General features: G+C 42.7%; 1 protein-coding gene across 5 annotated transcripts in view; it reads right to left on the bottom strand.

The window, feature by feature from the left end:
* LOC128892004 (voltage-dependent calcium channel type A subunit alpha-1) overlaps positions 1-16154 on the bottom strand; it is a 98183-nt gene that overhangs the window by 17615 nt on the left and 64414 nt on the right. For 4 of the 5 annotated variants that reach the window (XM_054152033.1, XM_054152031.1, XM_054152032.1 and 1 more), the window contains 10 exons: positions 15590-15700; positions 10442-10525; positions 9177-9224; positions 8306-8422; positions 8050-8115; positions 6499-6590; positions 4883-5367; positions 4591-4695; positions 4407-4510; positions 2821-2877 (listed from right to left, as the gene is read on the bottom strand). In XM_054152033.1, coding sequence (XP_054008008.1) covers positions 2821-2877; positions 4407-4510; positions 4591-4695; positions 4883-5367; positions 6499-6590; positions 8050-8115; positions 8306-8422; positions 9177-9224; positions 10442-10525; positions 15590-15700 — 1269 coding nt within the window. Of the gene's footprint in view, positions 1-2820; positions 2878-4406; positions 4511-4590; positions 4696-4882; positions 5368-6498; positions 6591-7650; positions 7743-8049; positions 8116-8305; positions 8423-9176; positions 9225-10441; positions 10526-15589; positions 15701-16154 lie in introns of all 5 variants that reach the window. The other variant, XM_054152035.1, reaches the window with a different exon arrangement.

A 16154-nucleotide genomic window follows, 5' to 3' on the forward strand; every position in this document is an offset into this window, starting at 1 on the left:
TAAGTGGACGAAATGTACGTTTTTACTCGGTTCATCGACATGCTTGAAGTACGCCACGATTGGCTACGATTCATCTACCATCGATTACTTTCAACTTTCAACTCTATAGTTTCGACTACACGAACGAACTTGCAAAGTGTTCGCAAGCACGTCGTCTACGACTAATTACTTTGAGTGCGGATGAAAAGGCTTCCTGGCGGAAGCCCCCTCTTTCCTGGCACGACGACGCAAATTATTCACATCGACTCGTTACCCTCGGATACGCTAAACGTCCCAGTTCGTCGTGCAGCGAATAATTTTCGCCGGCGGGCATAAACATTTGGTTGTTCACAGCATCGTTTGTATCGAGAAAAATCGACGTCGCTGAATCTTTCGAAAAACGACTGGTAGAATTCTAGCTACTTGATTCGTGGTGGTAATCGTTGTTTGTCGTGTTGTTGTCTGCGTGTCGCGACGTGTAACCGGATGTAGTTCTTAGAGAGGAAACCGAGTGTCCGAAAGGAGGAAAGTCGGTAGCAATTGGGCGTCGAGTTTGATCGAATTCGTAAAGGCTGGTAGCTCTATGCCTACGAAAATTATAGGCGTGATATCGGTCGAATACGATTGTGAACTTTTTTGACAAAAAAAAAAAAAAAGAAAAAAGAAAAAATAAAAGGTCAAGGGTATTTTCAAACAAAACCCTTCAGCATCGAACGTATCAACGATTTTCATACATATACAGAGCTACCGCCTTCGATCGACCTAATCGAAATCGACATCATTTTTTACTAACTTTACTCTTTGCGAGACGCTAAGCCATCGCGAAAGAGAACTATTCTAATCAGGCAACGAGTCTACAGAAACGGTACTCGATCAAAACTTTCTAGACTAGTACAGTTTCTAAGCTACGTGGTGACGGAAGGTCTTCGGAAAGTGTCACAGACAAATTACGAAATGTAGAAAAAAAGAAAAGAGAGAAGAAAAAACTAATTCAGACCAACTAGCAAGAACGCTGAATATCTCTAAGTCGAGGAACGCACGTCGAGAACAATGTATTTCCTTTGGTGAAAGCATCTTCGCTGCTTGCGAAGTATCGTCGAATCAGAAGTGAGTTCCTCGATCCAACTACGGTAATATCAAGAGCTGTTGTACGATACAAAAAGAACAAAGGAACAGAAGTGAAAAGAAAAAAGAAATAAGGTAAGAAAGACAGACGGTTGCAGCAGAATTTGGTAACGGAAACGATCGGTCTCAAGGGATCGGAAAACTAAATTTCTAATGCTAAATCTAAGATCGACTATGTCGGACGCTATGTGGACGAAACAGACACGGATTCGGGTGACTATTGGTCTAATCGTAAGAGAAGAATCAATCGGATATCGGTGATCGCTAAATCGTGACTAATGGAATGATAGTCGAGGCAAAAGGCGAGCTATAATCGAGGATCAAGTTTCTCCAATTTGTGTTCTTTTTTCGAACTAATTTCGTTCTACGAGGTTCGATGAACTAGGTAACTTACTTGCACACAGCTATATCGTGTTCTCGAGGGGGCAAAGAGCCGATTACGCGTGGGTGCACGTGCCAGCGACACCCACGCGATACCGACGCGACGACTAAAAAAATTTAGAGCGTTCCGATTTTATGCATCGACTTGCTTTCCGCGAATTAATTCTCCGATTATGCAATTTTCAAATGTTTACGAGCGATCCTTGGGTTCGTCCTGGACGATGTATAAAATCGAACGCGCTACTCAACTAATAGTTCAAGTATTATCCTAGACTAGTTGCTTATTATCTGAAGAGGAAACGTGCTGTTAGAAAGGAAATTCTTTTAAAGGAAAGACTAAAGTTTCTAAAAGTTCTATAGATCGTGTGAACCCGACAGATGCTCTAGTTCGTACTTTCGCTAATATATCAAGTGCCTAAGAAAGAAGAAAAGTTCAAGTGTGATAGTGGTTCCGTTCTGATCGCAATTGCGGCTGACTCGCTTTCTCTCATTTATTACCTTTTAAATTTATTCATTTAGAATTGATAAAAACGATTGGTAAATATTAACGAAGACGAGCGTCCGTTAATCTCGATAGCGATATTTCTCAGCAGATTTCAATCGTTTACAGACTTAATAATCATCACCGTTACGATTCGAATTAATTCGAATACGATAGTCTTTTCTTTTGTATAAATATTCGAAGGAAACGCAACCTAGAAGATTTTCTATCGCAACGCGGCAGCCGCTGTTGCGTCGTCGTTCTTTGGTTTGTGATTCGGTGATAGTGGAAACAGTGAAGGAAAGAATATAGATCTACGGATGTGAACGGAACGTAACTCGAACGAAAATGTAGTAGTGTAACGAGTGTCGGTGGATTTTTGTGTGCGGTGTATCGATGCATAGAAAATAAACGTACAAGATTAAAACTTTAGCAGAGATACAACTGCCGATTCTACGTTTGAACGAATACGATGATAATTGATGATAATTAGGCAAACGGTTCAAGGTAAAGATTTAGTTAAGCTTTAGTTACTTTATGTACACGACAGGCTACTGTGTCTCTGCATGGGTTAGGGATTAGTTAAATATAAAACGAATGTATTTATGTACAGAATAAAATGAATCGTTCGCTGCGAAGGATTCGCGCGGCTCGAGTCGAATTTTTGTTCTGGTCGTCTGGACGAAAACGATATTTAATCGAAGTCTGAAAATATGTTCGACGATCCTTCGCAGTGGACGTGGGGTACGTGTAAAACAATGTAGAGGTAAAAGAAACGTGAATGTACAAAGAAAAAACGAAACGAAAGAAACCGTATTAAGATGATATTAAGTAAGAGAAAAAGTAAGTACTACCGCCTGGGCTGCAGGACTTTGCCCAGCATTATCGTTATCGATAAGATCGTTATCGTTCTGGAAAATAAAGAGAAAGACACAAAGAGATGATTGAGAGCTGCGTGAACATCCTCTTGTCTGGTATATAAGTACATAAAAGTATTGTCTGTAGTTAAAATTTGAATATAAATTACTCCTACACTAATGTCACAATTATAATAACGATAACAATAACAATAATAATAAATAATAATAATAATAATGATAATAATAACATTAATAATAATAATAATAATAATAATAATAACGTAATTCTATTCTCCATTAAATCGAAGGTTCAAACTTCGCTGTTGTACTCTCGTTCTATGACTCTTTAATGAAAACACGTATAAATTCAACACACAGATTTTTCTCTAATGTTCTAATCGTAATTCATTCAAAAATCATATTGTCCTAATTTTCTATGAGTAGTCCATATCGACGTCGATCCATCGTGTGCCATAATGACGAAACATCGAACGAAACTCATTCTTTCGCGTGGACGGATAAAGTCACGATTCTCGTTATCGGTTCTGCTACGAAATTCGTAAAAAGAAGACGTCTGCAAACGATGTATCGATTTGGAACGATCTACGTTAATCGGTTGCATCAAATTCGTATTGCGACGTTCAGGAGGGGTGACATCGAACTGTTTCTACACATATTGACTCGGCTAATTCGACTGAACAGACAGAGATTGAACGTCTTTTTTGTTCGTAAGTAATAGTTAACTAATCGGAGCTGGTTCGTTAGCCCAGCGAGACGAACGAATGTATCCGATTCGCGATCGCAATGTTGCATGGCGTTTCGCTCTTCAAAATGTTCGTGTATCGAATGCTGACCACGCTGGGATAAAGAACGCGGCTAAGAATCTCGATTTTTCGTTACTTGTTCAAATATATATGAACCTTTAAAAATTCTCAGCACTACTGAGCACACAGTAATATAGCATCGGAATGTAAGGACTCGGGATGGAAGCTTGGAATCGTGTACTTTCGGTAAGATTTAACGGAATAAATTGATATTCTCTTTTGTTTGTTGGAAAGATTGAAGAATAACATACGCGCGCGCCTACGCGTACTTTTATTTGATCTCGAAGCAATTTCGAATAAATGTAAAATGCGCCTAAAAATACGAATACATGTGTTGCTTTTCGGTAGCATTATTTTCACGTTTTCGTTCTCAGACTGTACTTTGCGTCGACGATATAGATGGTTCGCGATGCCAAGCTTCCTTGGGTTGTCAAGAAGCTACTTGGAATGTTTGGAGATTTTCTATTCGAAACGTGGCTTCCACACCGCCGGTGTGGAATCCTACCACGACGAAGCCAACGACAAACATTCATTCGAACGGAATCCTCAATTGGTTCCCGCGATACGCGATCGCGTATCAATCGCGTATAGCTAGCTCGACTCGCGAGTAATACGAGGACAGGTGGTCGAATCGACGAAACGAGCGAATCGCGGGAACGCAACGAAGAGGCATTTTGTTCGAATAGAGGAAATTATCGCTAGGGTCTTCGATTATGGAACGAGTGAGACTCGATAGGAAATTGATGGGACACTCACCTGTCCGGTCGATTCTATCTGACCAAACCTAGTCGTCCTCCAACTTTCGAGTATCAGGAGGCAGACGTATATCTTACCAACGGTCAGCTTATCTCTGTTTAATTCTGAAACAGAACGACGAAGGCGGTTTCGTTAAAGAGAGTCGTCCAGAGCAACGGTGTAACAGCTCGAAAGAGATCCTTACCTTCGTTCCTAGGTATCAAAAGGTCCAACATCTTTTTCGCCTGTAAAGGCCAGATACTCCTGATCGTGTCTCTCAGTTCTTCGTTCGCTTGATTCATCTCGTCGGCTATCGTATCATTGGTAACAATGGGAGAGTGGTAATTAAATATCGAACGAACTTGTTACATAACTGATATTCGCGTTTGCAGGTTAAATTTGGTTCGTATAAAAATAATGGAACGTAACGGTTTCGTTTGATCTCTGCGCGACTAGCGCGCGAATCCAATCGACGCGACGCGGGGGTGGTTACTCACCGCATCTCATCTTGATGCTGAGATTCTCGCGTATCAGGGCGAATAGGGTGGTGGTGAAGTTCACTTTCCCGTCGACGTCCACCGGCATGTTCATCCTGATGAGCTTCTTGTAAGCGAGCCGGTTCGGGCACTTGTTGCCAAACCCCAACGGCGGATCCATGTTCTTGAGCATGTCGTACATCTCGGTGTAATGGATCTTGCCAGTCGCGTTCGGATCGTACTCGGCCCAGATCCGGACAAACTCGTCCAAGTGATGGGCGCCCAAAATCGACGAGTCCCTCGTCAGGTAATCGAAGTTGTCCATGATGACGGCGACGAACAAGTTCAGCATGAGGAACGAACAGAAGAAGATGAACGAGACGAAGTACGCGTACGCCATGTTCGAGCCGCAGCCGTCAGTGTCCTGTTTCGTGGCTTTAACGTCGCAAGGGCGACCCTTGATGCAGGACAACATGATGTTCGGCCACGCCTCGCCGGTAGCACACCTGAAAATACCGATTCTATCACTCGTTTGCGCTCGCTCCATCTCGTTTCCACTCGCGTTCGATTACAACCCTCTCAACAAACTTAGGAGCTGCCGATGATAGATCTTTCAACCTTCGCGACGCTTCCAGAAAACTCACGACTATTTCTCACTGGAGCGTTGCATCGCTGGAAGACGTTCTCGGGAATCATCGGTTCGGTCGACTTTCGTACTACATGCAAAATACTGGATGAAATCTCAAGCGTTCTACGCTTCCGTTTCACGTTCACGGATCGCTGCCAATTTCAACTTACTTACTATAGCAAATGTTACGATAGTCGAACACGGAATTAGACTCGCCTCGAAAACACATCATGCATGGTAAAACTGATCAGATATTATCGCGTATACGCGCGCATCGTAAATCTACTCGATGGTTTTCTAAAGCTAGATCTTCATCGATAATTGACACGTTTAGATCGAATAGGTTCGCAGGTTGGACGTTTACAAAATTGGTAAATTGTTTTCGCCAGAAACGCATACGCGATAATATTTGTTTGGAATACGACAAGCAGAATATGTGGTTATACTTTCGAAAAACTGTTCCTTCGTAATCGAATGCAATACCAAAAGCGATACTTGATCGGTAACTCAATTCTCTACTCGATCATTCTACTGCGTGTTAGTTGAAACTATCCGCGATAAGGCGTAATTCGGCCCGTTTATGTTTACGTGTTAGTAATTTCAAGTGGTGCAGTGTTCCGACGATACGAATTACCATCACCTCGATTCGTCGAATGAAACGAAAAAGTCTTTGTCCGCCAATTTTGCGAAAGCTGTGCCGTCGAGTTTTAATCCTCTGTAGTCCAACATTTCTTAGGAATCGTCTGTGGAAAGGAACATCGAGCGCCAACGAATTCGATAGAATCGCTCGCAGAATCGACTCGTATTCGAGCATCGAAATGTTGCCGGTCTACAAAGGATTGTGTCATTTCAATTTGTATATACAGTAGTCGCGAGCGTGAACTTTAGCTGTGCTCTTTCTGTTTGCGAACTTGCTCGAAATACGGACAGAAAAAAAAAATCATTGGGAATTAAAAGAAAATAGCCGTTCTCTCTTTATCTTTATCGTAGTTTGTGTTGTGCTACTTACCGAAAAAGCAACATCAGACCTTGAATGAAGCTTTGAAAATTGTTGTGCTTGGTAATAGAAGTCTCGGGCTCCAGCGCGATGTTACCGAATATCTGAGACCGAGAAAAAGAAAAGGGCCGCGGCCAAAGGGCGAGCACGGCATTAGCAACAAGTTTTTTTCTTTTTTCTAGACGAATGATAAATTTGGGCGGTCTTATTCGGTTACCGCGTGTATTCGACATTTTCCATCGAGGAAACCTTAATATCTGGAATATCGATCGTTTCTTGATAATACGTTCGGTTTCTACCATGTTCGAGTTAATAAAAGTGTACACAGTGATAGAGTGTCGATCTACCCTCTAACAATACGCATCCACCACATTAATTGCGAGCTACGAACTTCTTTTGCTCTCGTGTTTGAATCGATACGCGAGTACCTCGAGAGAATACTTGATCCGATTCGATCCGATCCGATCCCATACGATCCGATCCGTTCAATCGAATATCGAGCATCCTCCGTTTTATGCAGATTGCGTTTACTCGACTAGTTCGAGCATTCCCCTCAATTTTTTTCCCCCGTTCTCTCGAGTACCGCTGTAACGTGACCAACTTCAACAATCTAGGGCAAGCATCTCTATGGAACCAACTGTCTATGGGGAGTCTAATTTGCAGGGTTTAATTACAACAGACTGACACGTCGAGCAGCTTACTCTCCTTAAACCTCATGCCAACAGCCCAATATACTCTCTACCATAATTTGCTACCGACCGTTCGCGTCCTTCGTTCTTTGAAACAGTTCGCTTCAGAGGTGCGAAAAGTACGCGATACTTGATAAACACTTCGTAAACAAACGCGTAAATTGCACCGGTCGATACTTTTCTACTTATACGTATACCGAATAATTTGGTTCGAAGCAATAATATCCAGAAATTCGGGAATCCGTTTTCCTTTGGGTATTCAATTCTAGTTACATCCGTTCGTGTTTATATTATCAAAGATCTACTCGAATGGAACCGAAATACGACTGGCCAACTGCTTATTTTTCTTCTATTTTTCTACGTTTTTGTTTTTACGTCGAACGAAACTGTTTGACGGATCGGTAGCTTTTCTCGTTCAACAATGATTCACTTTATCCCGTCTTTGAACTTCGCTGCGTTTAGCTGCTCGACTCACCGAAAAAGCAACATAAGACCAGCGAAGAAGGACTGAAAGTTGTTGTGTTCATCGATCGCTGTTCCTGGATCGTTCGATATATTTCCAAAGACCTGACAACGGGAATTTCATGTATCACTAATCGCCACTGCAACCGAGGATCGTTTAACGTTTCTCTTCCTGTAAATCGTATCGTTCGTCTTGTTTGACCGAGCAGTCTACAACGGTTCGGGTTTCGTTTCGTTTCGTTCCGTTCGGTGCGATTTCGTCTCGTCTCGTCTCGTCTCATTTCGTTCAAGTATAAAAGACAACGAATCAACGTAACTCGTTTGTTCGTCCATTCGGCGTTGAAACGGGATCAGAAAAATTAGGTCTCGGTGTTAAACGTTCAACCGAGTACTCCGAGAGAGCGATACGTACCTGCATACCGATGATCGCGTAGATGAAAAACAGCATCGCGATGAGGAGACAAACGTAAGGCAAAGCCTACAAAAACAACAAATTTATTAAATCGGATCGTGATCATTTCTCGACCTGTACATACAATACGCAAACGCTCTCGACTCGATAGAAAAAAAAAAGAAAGACAGAAATCTCTTCGGAATCATTTTCAGCGTAATCGTAGAAGGAAATCTCTGTCGCTCGAATTCTACCAAGTTCGCAGATTTCTACTCACTTTAAAGGATTGTACAAAGGTCCAGAGCAAAATTCGTATCGTGTATCCCTGTCTGAGCAGTTTGATCAGTCTGGCCGCACGAAATAGTCTCAAGAAGCCGACGTTGATGAAGTTCTCCTGCAGGGGACAGAGAAAATTGCACTTAATCCCCAAAAATGCCGACACCTTATCGGGAACTCGAGTCGAGCTTCGCGCGTGCAACGATCGAGGTTCGTTAGACGCGCGACGAAGGATTCGATCGTTCGTTCAACGAGGCTTCGGGAACCGTCTCGATGCACGAACGAAGCTATACAACTCTGCGTCTTCTTGTACCCTGCGTTTACCAACCTCCCACCGAAATATTTCATATCACTGCATTTTCCTTGCGAACGCGTCGATCGAAAGCGATCGAGATTTAACAAACAAGTCACTAAATAAAACATCTGGGTGTCGCGATGCAACGCACAGGTTTTTCACCGTGCGTCGTTTCTCTAACGTCGTTCGTTAAACCCATTTGCTGTGGTCCAACCTCTGACAGCATCGAAGCGAAAATTTTGTTTGCCCGTTAATACCGCATCCACATGCTATTCGAGTTTGTCTTGTGTGATCTGTGTATGCGCAGAGAGTGTAAACATGGTGTCGTCGCCGTAACGACGCCGACGCGACGTGTCAAGGGTGTATTTATGCAATGTATGAATATCTCTTTTGTGATTTATCGTGGGAAATGGTCGTGTACCAAGATCGTGATAATAAATTTCCCAATTTTAAATTTCGCGAGATCACCGACAGAATCAAGTGTTCGATAAAAGATTCGAATATACTTATCTCTTTATTAGGAACTCTTTGATTAACAATGATTACGTCTGTATCGTAAATACGACGAAATTTATACCTTTTTTTCGCCTAGTTGGCCGCCACTGGGCACACTCGAAAACCGCTCCTAACACAAGAAAACACGACAATACAAAATTATTGGATTGATTGGACGGCTTGTACACATTGAGCTTCTTAATACGCAAATACAGAATAAAACTAGCGGCAATTTACTTTAAACGAAGCTGCCGCGACGGCGAAACCGCTTCCAAAGAAATGTTTTGCGCGCCAAGTTTGGCAACGGATAACTTGGCTTACCTCAACGTCCGAAAGCAAGTTAGCCAACGAAATACTTGTCGATGTCTGCCGATTCATCGAATCTACGGGTAGTACAAGCAATTTAAAGGAGCGATTTAACTCGACTCCGCGGTTTCGATGCGTCGTCGACGCCGAAGATGACGGTCGGCTTATCTGGCTCTTTACTGGAGTATTCGTGTGTGGAAAGTAAGTACGTTGTTTTACCTCGGGTCTCAAATATACTTCTACTACAAAGGAATAAAAAAATACTTAACGGGTAAGTGCTGTAATTGTGTTGGTTGTTCAGAGAATTCATTTTCTTGGTATGCGAAAGTGAAAGCTGTTCGAAAGGAAATTGCTCGAAAATTCAGTTGAAATTTCATGAAAATTTACGAATCGTTCGAGGCAACCGAAAATGTCCGAAAGCTTCGCAAAATTATCAATCTTTCCTTTTGCGATAGTTACACTCGGACAAGCGTTTTCCTTTGAACGATGGTTGTTGCAATGCGAACACCATAGCCATCTTATACGGTGCAGATGTTGGAATGTACAATGTGAGTGTGTAGCGTATGAATGCAGCATAATGTTACGTATAAGATACATGAGATTATAGGGATTCGAATAAAACCGGTTATTTACCTGCTAGCCTATCTTATGTACATGTACATATACATCTCTGTACACGGTTGCTGAAACTAGAAAAAGCAGCAAAGGGGTTAAAGGAAAGACAATACTCGAGATATACAATCAAGCAACACTGGGTCATACGATTAAGTTGGAATCGGTGGGTTTCGTCGTTTGGGTAACATAATCTGGACGTTACTACTTCTCCTCGCATCAACATTTAAAGAGTTGCACTATAATTATTTAACCTTCTTTTCAATTATTAATACGTACTACGTTACGTCGATAGTTTATCTTGTATCGTTTAGTACAACTGTTTAGAAATTTCTTGTTCGAATCTAATTGAAAAGTGGAAATAATTAAGGTACAACCGTATACTTGGTTTAGCGATTACGCAATGGTAGTTGCCGAAGCTTTACGTACCCCGAACTCGATCACGAGGGCGTCCACGATGCTGCCGATTACCGTGATGAAGTCGAACGTGTTCCAAGCATCCTTGAAGAAATTCTGTTCGCGAAAGAATCGAAAAAGAGATCGATTAGAAAACCGCTCAACGCGATCAGTCTTGCCTGATATCGTCTCCAAGCTTGCTCGAAGTCTTCTTTCGTTTGTTCAATTTAACGAATGTTCCTCTCCGGTATCACGATTTTCACTAATCAACAAACCATTCGAGCAAACTTGGATGACTTTCAAGTGTGTAAGATGTCTGCGAAATTAGCGCTAAAAAAGACACTACGAGTCTTAATTCGGAAAGAATATTGAACGCTCGCCGTTCTTTCCTGTAAGTTTGTCGTGTGTTTTTATATTGGTGTATGCGCATTATTGTATGTGCGTATGTATGTGTGTTTATGTATGTATAGTATGTGCGTATGTAAATATGTCCGTATGTATGCGTTGCATGTTTGTACGCACTCTTAGACGAATGTAAATGCTAATTATGAATGACAAACTAAAGTGTGTGAGGAATCGTGCTTTCGTACGGTGTTTTGAGTAAAGGCCATATCTCTTCGTTGTCAAAATTCTTCTCGCGTGATCGTGAACGATTAGAGAGGATTAGTTTCGGATAAACAATTAGCAAAGTATCCCGGCATGTCTACACGAAGGACTCGGATATCAAAAAACTATGGCGTTCAACGTTAATCGATGCAACTGATCACACAACGAATACAGTACTACTGATCTCTACGATACAGGTAGTGGAGAGTACGCGAGAAGCTAGCGATCGAAAGCTCGCGTTAAAAATATTCTACCTGTTTCTGTCTCTCTAGTTTCGTTTCGCTAGTTCCAACTCGTCGGAAAATGAACAGAGCTGAGAGAGGATTCTCAAATTATTTTTCTATTTTCTGAGAAGTATTTCTTGTTCTACGAATCACTGGATTTTTTCTCAAGTTATCGGCAAAATGATGTATCAAATTTGAAGAAAAGAGTGCAGTTTATACGTTCTTGGAAAAAATTCTCAAATATGAAGCACATGTTTCGAAGCGTCGAAGCGAAAGATCACCTTGAGGTATTATAATTACGAGTTTGGCGCTTTTAGTGATCGATGAGATCGGCTCGAGTAGTGACGGGATCTCTTCTAAAGAAGTATCTACGGGAGCATGCCGGTAATAGCAAGCAAACTAGAGAGAGAAATATTTTACGAGGAAGCTCTGGTTTTGATCGTTTTCCGGGTCGGGAAAGGGGTCGCTTCCCTCTGGCGGTTCGAAAGATGCAAGCGAGCAAGAGTATCGACGTAACAATCTCGGCTCTATCTCTCAGCTTCTCGGTACTATCGCCACGTTACTCTAGTTTTATACTCAAGATACAGAGGACGGTTCAAAGATCAACTTCAAGAAAACTCTAGCTTACATATAGCACGCGTGGAAACGAAATTTCACCAAGAAGACCGACGCGTACAAATGCGTCAGCTTAAAAATACTTCATTCCAGTGTCTTCACGCGTGCTATTCGAAGCTAATCGATGCACGATCGCTGTTGCATCGTAATTGTTAAAGAGGTAGAAGAGCAGGAAGGAGGGTCGTACCATTCGCAAAGATTCCTACTTGCTTCAGAGAATCAAGAAAAGCGAATCTTTCGCTCGCGTTCCATCGCTTTATGTACCAGCCACGATTCACTATGACAATCTTCGTTTCTGGGGCTACGTCGAACGCTTGCTTCTTTGTCTTTTCCTTACGTTATACGATCTATCCGTGCGACGTTTTCCCTCGCGAAATATCGCTATCTCCGCGAGCACGAAGGGTGATCGACCGATTGGGTGGAGAAGTAAAAAACAAAAAAAAAAAACAAAAAACAAGAGACAACACGTAATATACGGTTAGCGATGGGACTGATACATGGTTCGATACCATCGATCGATGAAACGATTCGAAAAAAAATGTATTTAAACGAAACTCGAGATTTATCGAGACCTCCGTATGAATCGTTAGTCCCATCGCTATGCACGGTATGTACCATAATCTAATTGCGTGTGATTCAAGTTAGTGGAGTTAATAATTAAGAGGCTTTTTTTTATACCTTGCATCCGAAGGCGACGAGTTTAAGGATGCACTCAATGAGGAAAAGGAGGGTGACGATCACGTTCACGACGGTCAAGGTGTCCAATAGAATTGGTGGCGCCTCGTGATACTACAAAATACACCCAACAGACAGACGTAACAAAAGCGAAGATTCTGCATCGCTGCCCGCCTTGCATTTGTTCGTTTTCTTTGCTATTCGTTCATTCTTCCGCGCGTACTTTCATAAACAATCTTTTCGGGAACGAGTAGTCCCCTCGTCGACGAATCAGAAATAACAAAAGCAATCTCGAATCTTTCGGATTACCACGAAATCACCGGATCTTGTCAGCTGTCGAGGCGGGCTGTTTCCTCGATAACACGGTTTATCCCGACGTCGATTGGTTCTCGTTACTCGATTAATTAACTCGTTGTTACGCCCCCGGTTGTCTTTTTAGTTTCTTCCGTGGCTGAACACCGAACAGGTCGCGCAAACTTTCTCTCATTTGCGACCACACGGACGTCCGGATAACGTTCTCCAAAAACAACGGGAAAGACCGAAGTGCGAAAGAAAGTTTGCCCGATTTCGCCTGTCGAGCTTCGTTAGTCATTTCGAAACGGAGTTACTTGGTCAACTTTTAGCCTCGTTTATGTTCGTACCAACTTTTAGCCGCTCCTCCGTCAAACTATGCTTCATTCTTTTTTTAGTAATTGATACTCGCAGATAAACGCACGTGTCTATTCATGAACAAATATTCGTTTCGCGGACACGACTGACCCATGTTAAGATCATTCTCAAAATCGATGAACGTTACAACCGAATTCGCGAGGATTAATCTAGAAAAAGATGTACGATTATTCGAAAGATCCAAGTAATTCCGTTGCGATAAATGCGCGGCGACCGTTGATTCGTTAGGGCAATATTCTTTTCTCTCTCGAACTACCCAACAAGCAAGTCTAACCAATCTCTCGTAGAGCGATCTTTCGAGGCAGCTCGCCGTTTCTGCGTTCGTGTCTCCAACGACGACGCACGCGAAACGACGCTCGAATCTTCCGTATATGTTTGTGCGTGTGCGTGTGCATGTACGTATCTGTGGATGTGGGTGTGGGTGTGTCTCGCGAGTGCGCGAGTAGAATTGGTAACTTGGTCCATCCCGACGCTGATAGGATTAACATGCGTGTAACGGAAAAACGGAATCTATCGGAGATTCGTCATCGTCCGAAAATTGACCGAGCTTCGAGTGATCGCGTTTCATCGTCAATGATCGCTGCTAGAAATTTGTAGGAAATCGCGACGATGATTGCCCTTAAAATTCAATTCTAAACAATCGCAAGTATCCTTTCGACGATCCATGGCTCAAACTTTTCGAAGAAAGACGTCCTTTTGCGTTGAAACATTTTCTCGTATTGTACTTTTCTTGGATATACGAATTTTCCATTCTCGGGTCTTCGAGCAGCGAACATTGAAACGCCATCGGTCTCGCCGCACTGGTCGAAAAAGTTTTCGATCCGTTGCGATAGCGTTCATCGTCGCTGGCCCATAACACGCAGTCGTTGCAACAACAAGCAATTTTCAACGCCAGGTATCGGTCTTCGCGATCGATCCAAGACGATCGATACCCGGCGCGAAAGTCGCGGTGTACGCATGCAAAGATAAAAAAACATGTCAACGTGCAGTGATCACGTGCGGATGCAACAAGACGGAGACAGCATGCACGGGAACTCTCAGGGTTGCTTTTGCTGTATTTTTGTCAGCGGAATTACTTCCTCGAGACGGTAGCCCCCCCCGTTCGGCGTATCTCGTGGGCAAAATTGATTAAAAAGAAATGAAAATAACTAGCCAGAAACAGAAGACGGATAGATAAATAGATAGATAGATGAATAGATAGAAAGAGAGATCAACTAAAAATAATTTGAAGTGACAGTTATGCTTCGTCTCTTCGTGTCCAGTAATGATCGTTGCGTGAATGCGAGCGTTTCGTGTTGGTGTTGTACGTGTGATTGTGTACTTGTAAATAAAGTCAGATGTTGTGGAAGCGCGCGCAACGGCGAAACGAGACTGTTCGCTATTATTCTTCCGTGAATCTTTTGAATTATTTAACCGAGTTTCATTTAACGCAGAGCGCGCTTCCAGTTCAACTGCGCGTAATCAGATTTCACAACATTTCGAAGAGTTCGGGTCGTGATCTGAAATACTTCCAGCGCGGCGTCTCGTGTCGAGTCAAAGGTATTCGAGTCGGCGAAGAGAACGGAACGGAAAAGAGTCTTAGCTGCGACGGTACCGAACGATTTCAGTCGTACTTCGAGCTTCGAATCTTCCCGATCCTGCAATCCTCGCGAAGCAACGAGCGTGCACGAACGTACAAACTCGTTCGGATCGTCTACAGAGCCGAACATACGCCGCGGTCTGCAGATTCGACTACGGTACGATAAGGACAAAATTACATTCCTAGTAATTTCACTTGTTTATATTTTTCGAAAATACAGCGACTTCTCGCGACAACGTTGGTACGAAAACGGGGATTTTAGAAGGGACGGGAACCAAGAAAAGTTCAATTACTAGGAACAGCCTCGACTTTAAGCGTCTGTTCAGCTCTGGAAAAAAAAAGGACTGTCTAACGACGAGTAGTTGCGATCTATATACTCGGATATGTATCCTTGCGATACACGGACATTATCGAGTACATGAATCAACAAGATACTACCTTATCTTACCAGAAGAAAAAAACAAAGAAAAATAATAGTACAGCACTCTAATGTCCTTCTAACAAGCTTAAACTTACCACTCTACGACCGAAAACTAATCCTGCGACATTCGTTTTTATTCCGCTTACGGTAAACGACTCCTCCGTCACTTGTTTTGCGTCTTGCGCGATAATCCGTGATACGAATACGATTTGTTCGATCGTGAAAACGGGAAAGAGAAAGAAAGACCTTTCACGGATTCGAATAACGTCGCAGAATTATTTTTCAGTGAAAGCCAGCTCGAAGCAGCGACGCTCGAGCCGGCTAGTCTCTAAGCGCGTACGTTTTCTCGGTAATCTGTTCGATGAGGGGTTTGTTGGCATAGTGGAGCTTACCCTCACGCCGAAAGCGGCGATCTTCAGTATGCACTCGACGGTGAACATCCCCGTGAAGCACATGTTCATGTACTTCAGCGTGTTCTTGTACGCTTCGCTTTGCCGATGGAACTGCAATGCATACACTGACAAACACACGGCCGACAGAGACAAACAGACAGACGTACAAGCCTACATATAGAAACGCGCCCGTGTTCTCGCGGATCGGCGAAGATCGACGCTCCTCGCCATCCGCCATCCCCTTTCTCGCGTCTTTCACCTCGAAATCGAGAAAGGGGAGAGCTCTATCTCTCGCTATCGAGACCTGGCCATCGATACGTGAACGTTTCGCGTCGCCAGCGATCACACTGACACGATTAGGTCCATCGATGATAGTCGAGCGTGGCGAGCATCATCGATATCTTTGTAACAATTTTCAAATGGTGTTTAAATTTCAATTCCGCGCTGCATTCCCGGTTTCCGACATCGGTACAGTTTACGTATCGATGGCACTGTAAATGTATAAAAAAAAAAATATTTATATATATATATATATATATATATATATATATATATATATATATTC

This window comes from Hylaeus anthracinus, unplaced genomic scaffold (assembly GCF_026225885.1).
Source record: "Hylaeus anthracinus isolate JK02 unplaced genomic scaffold, UHH_iyHylAnth1.0_haploid 12002, whole genome shotgun sequence".
Taxonomy (NCBI): Eukaryota; Metazoa; Arthropoda; class Insecta; order Hymenoptera; family Colletidae; genus Hylaeus; species Hylaeus anthracinus.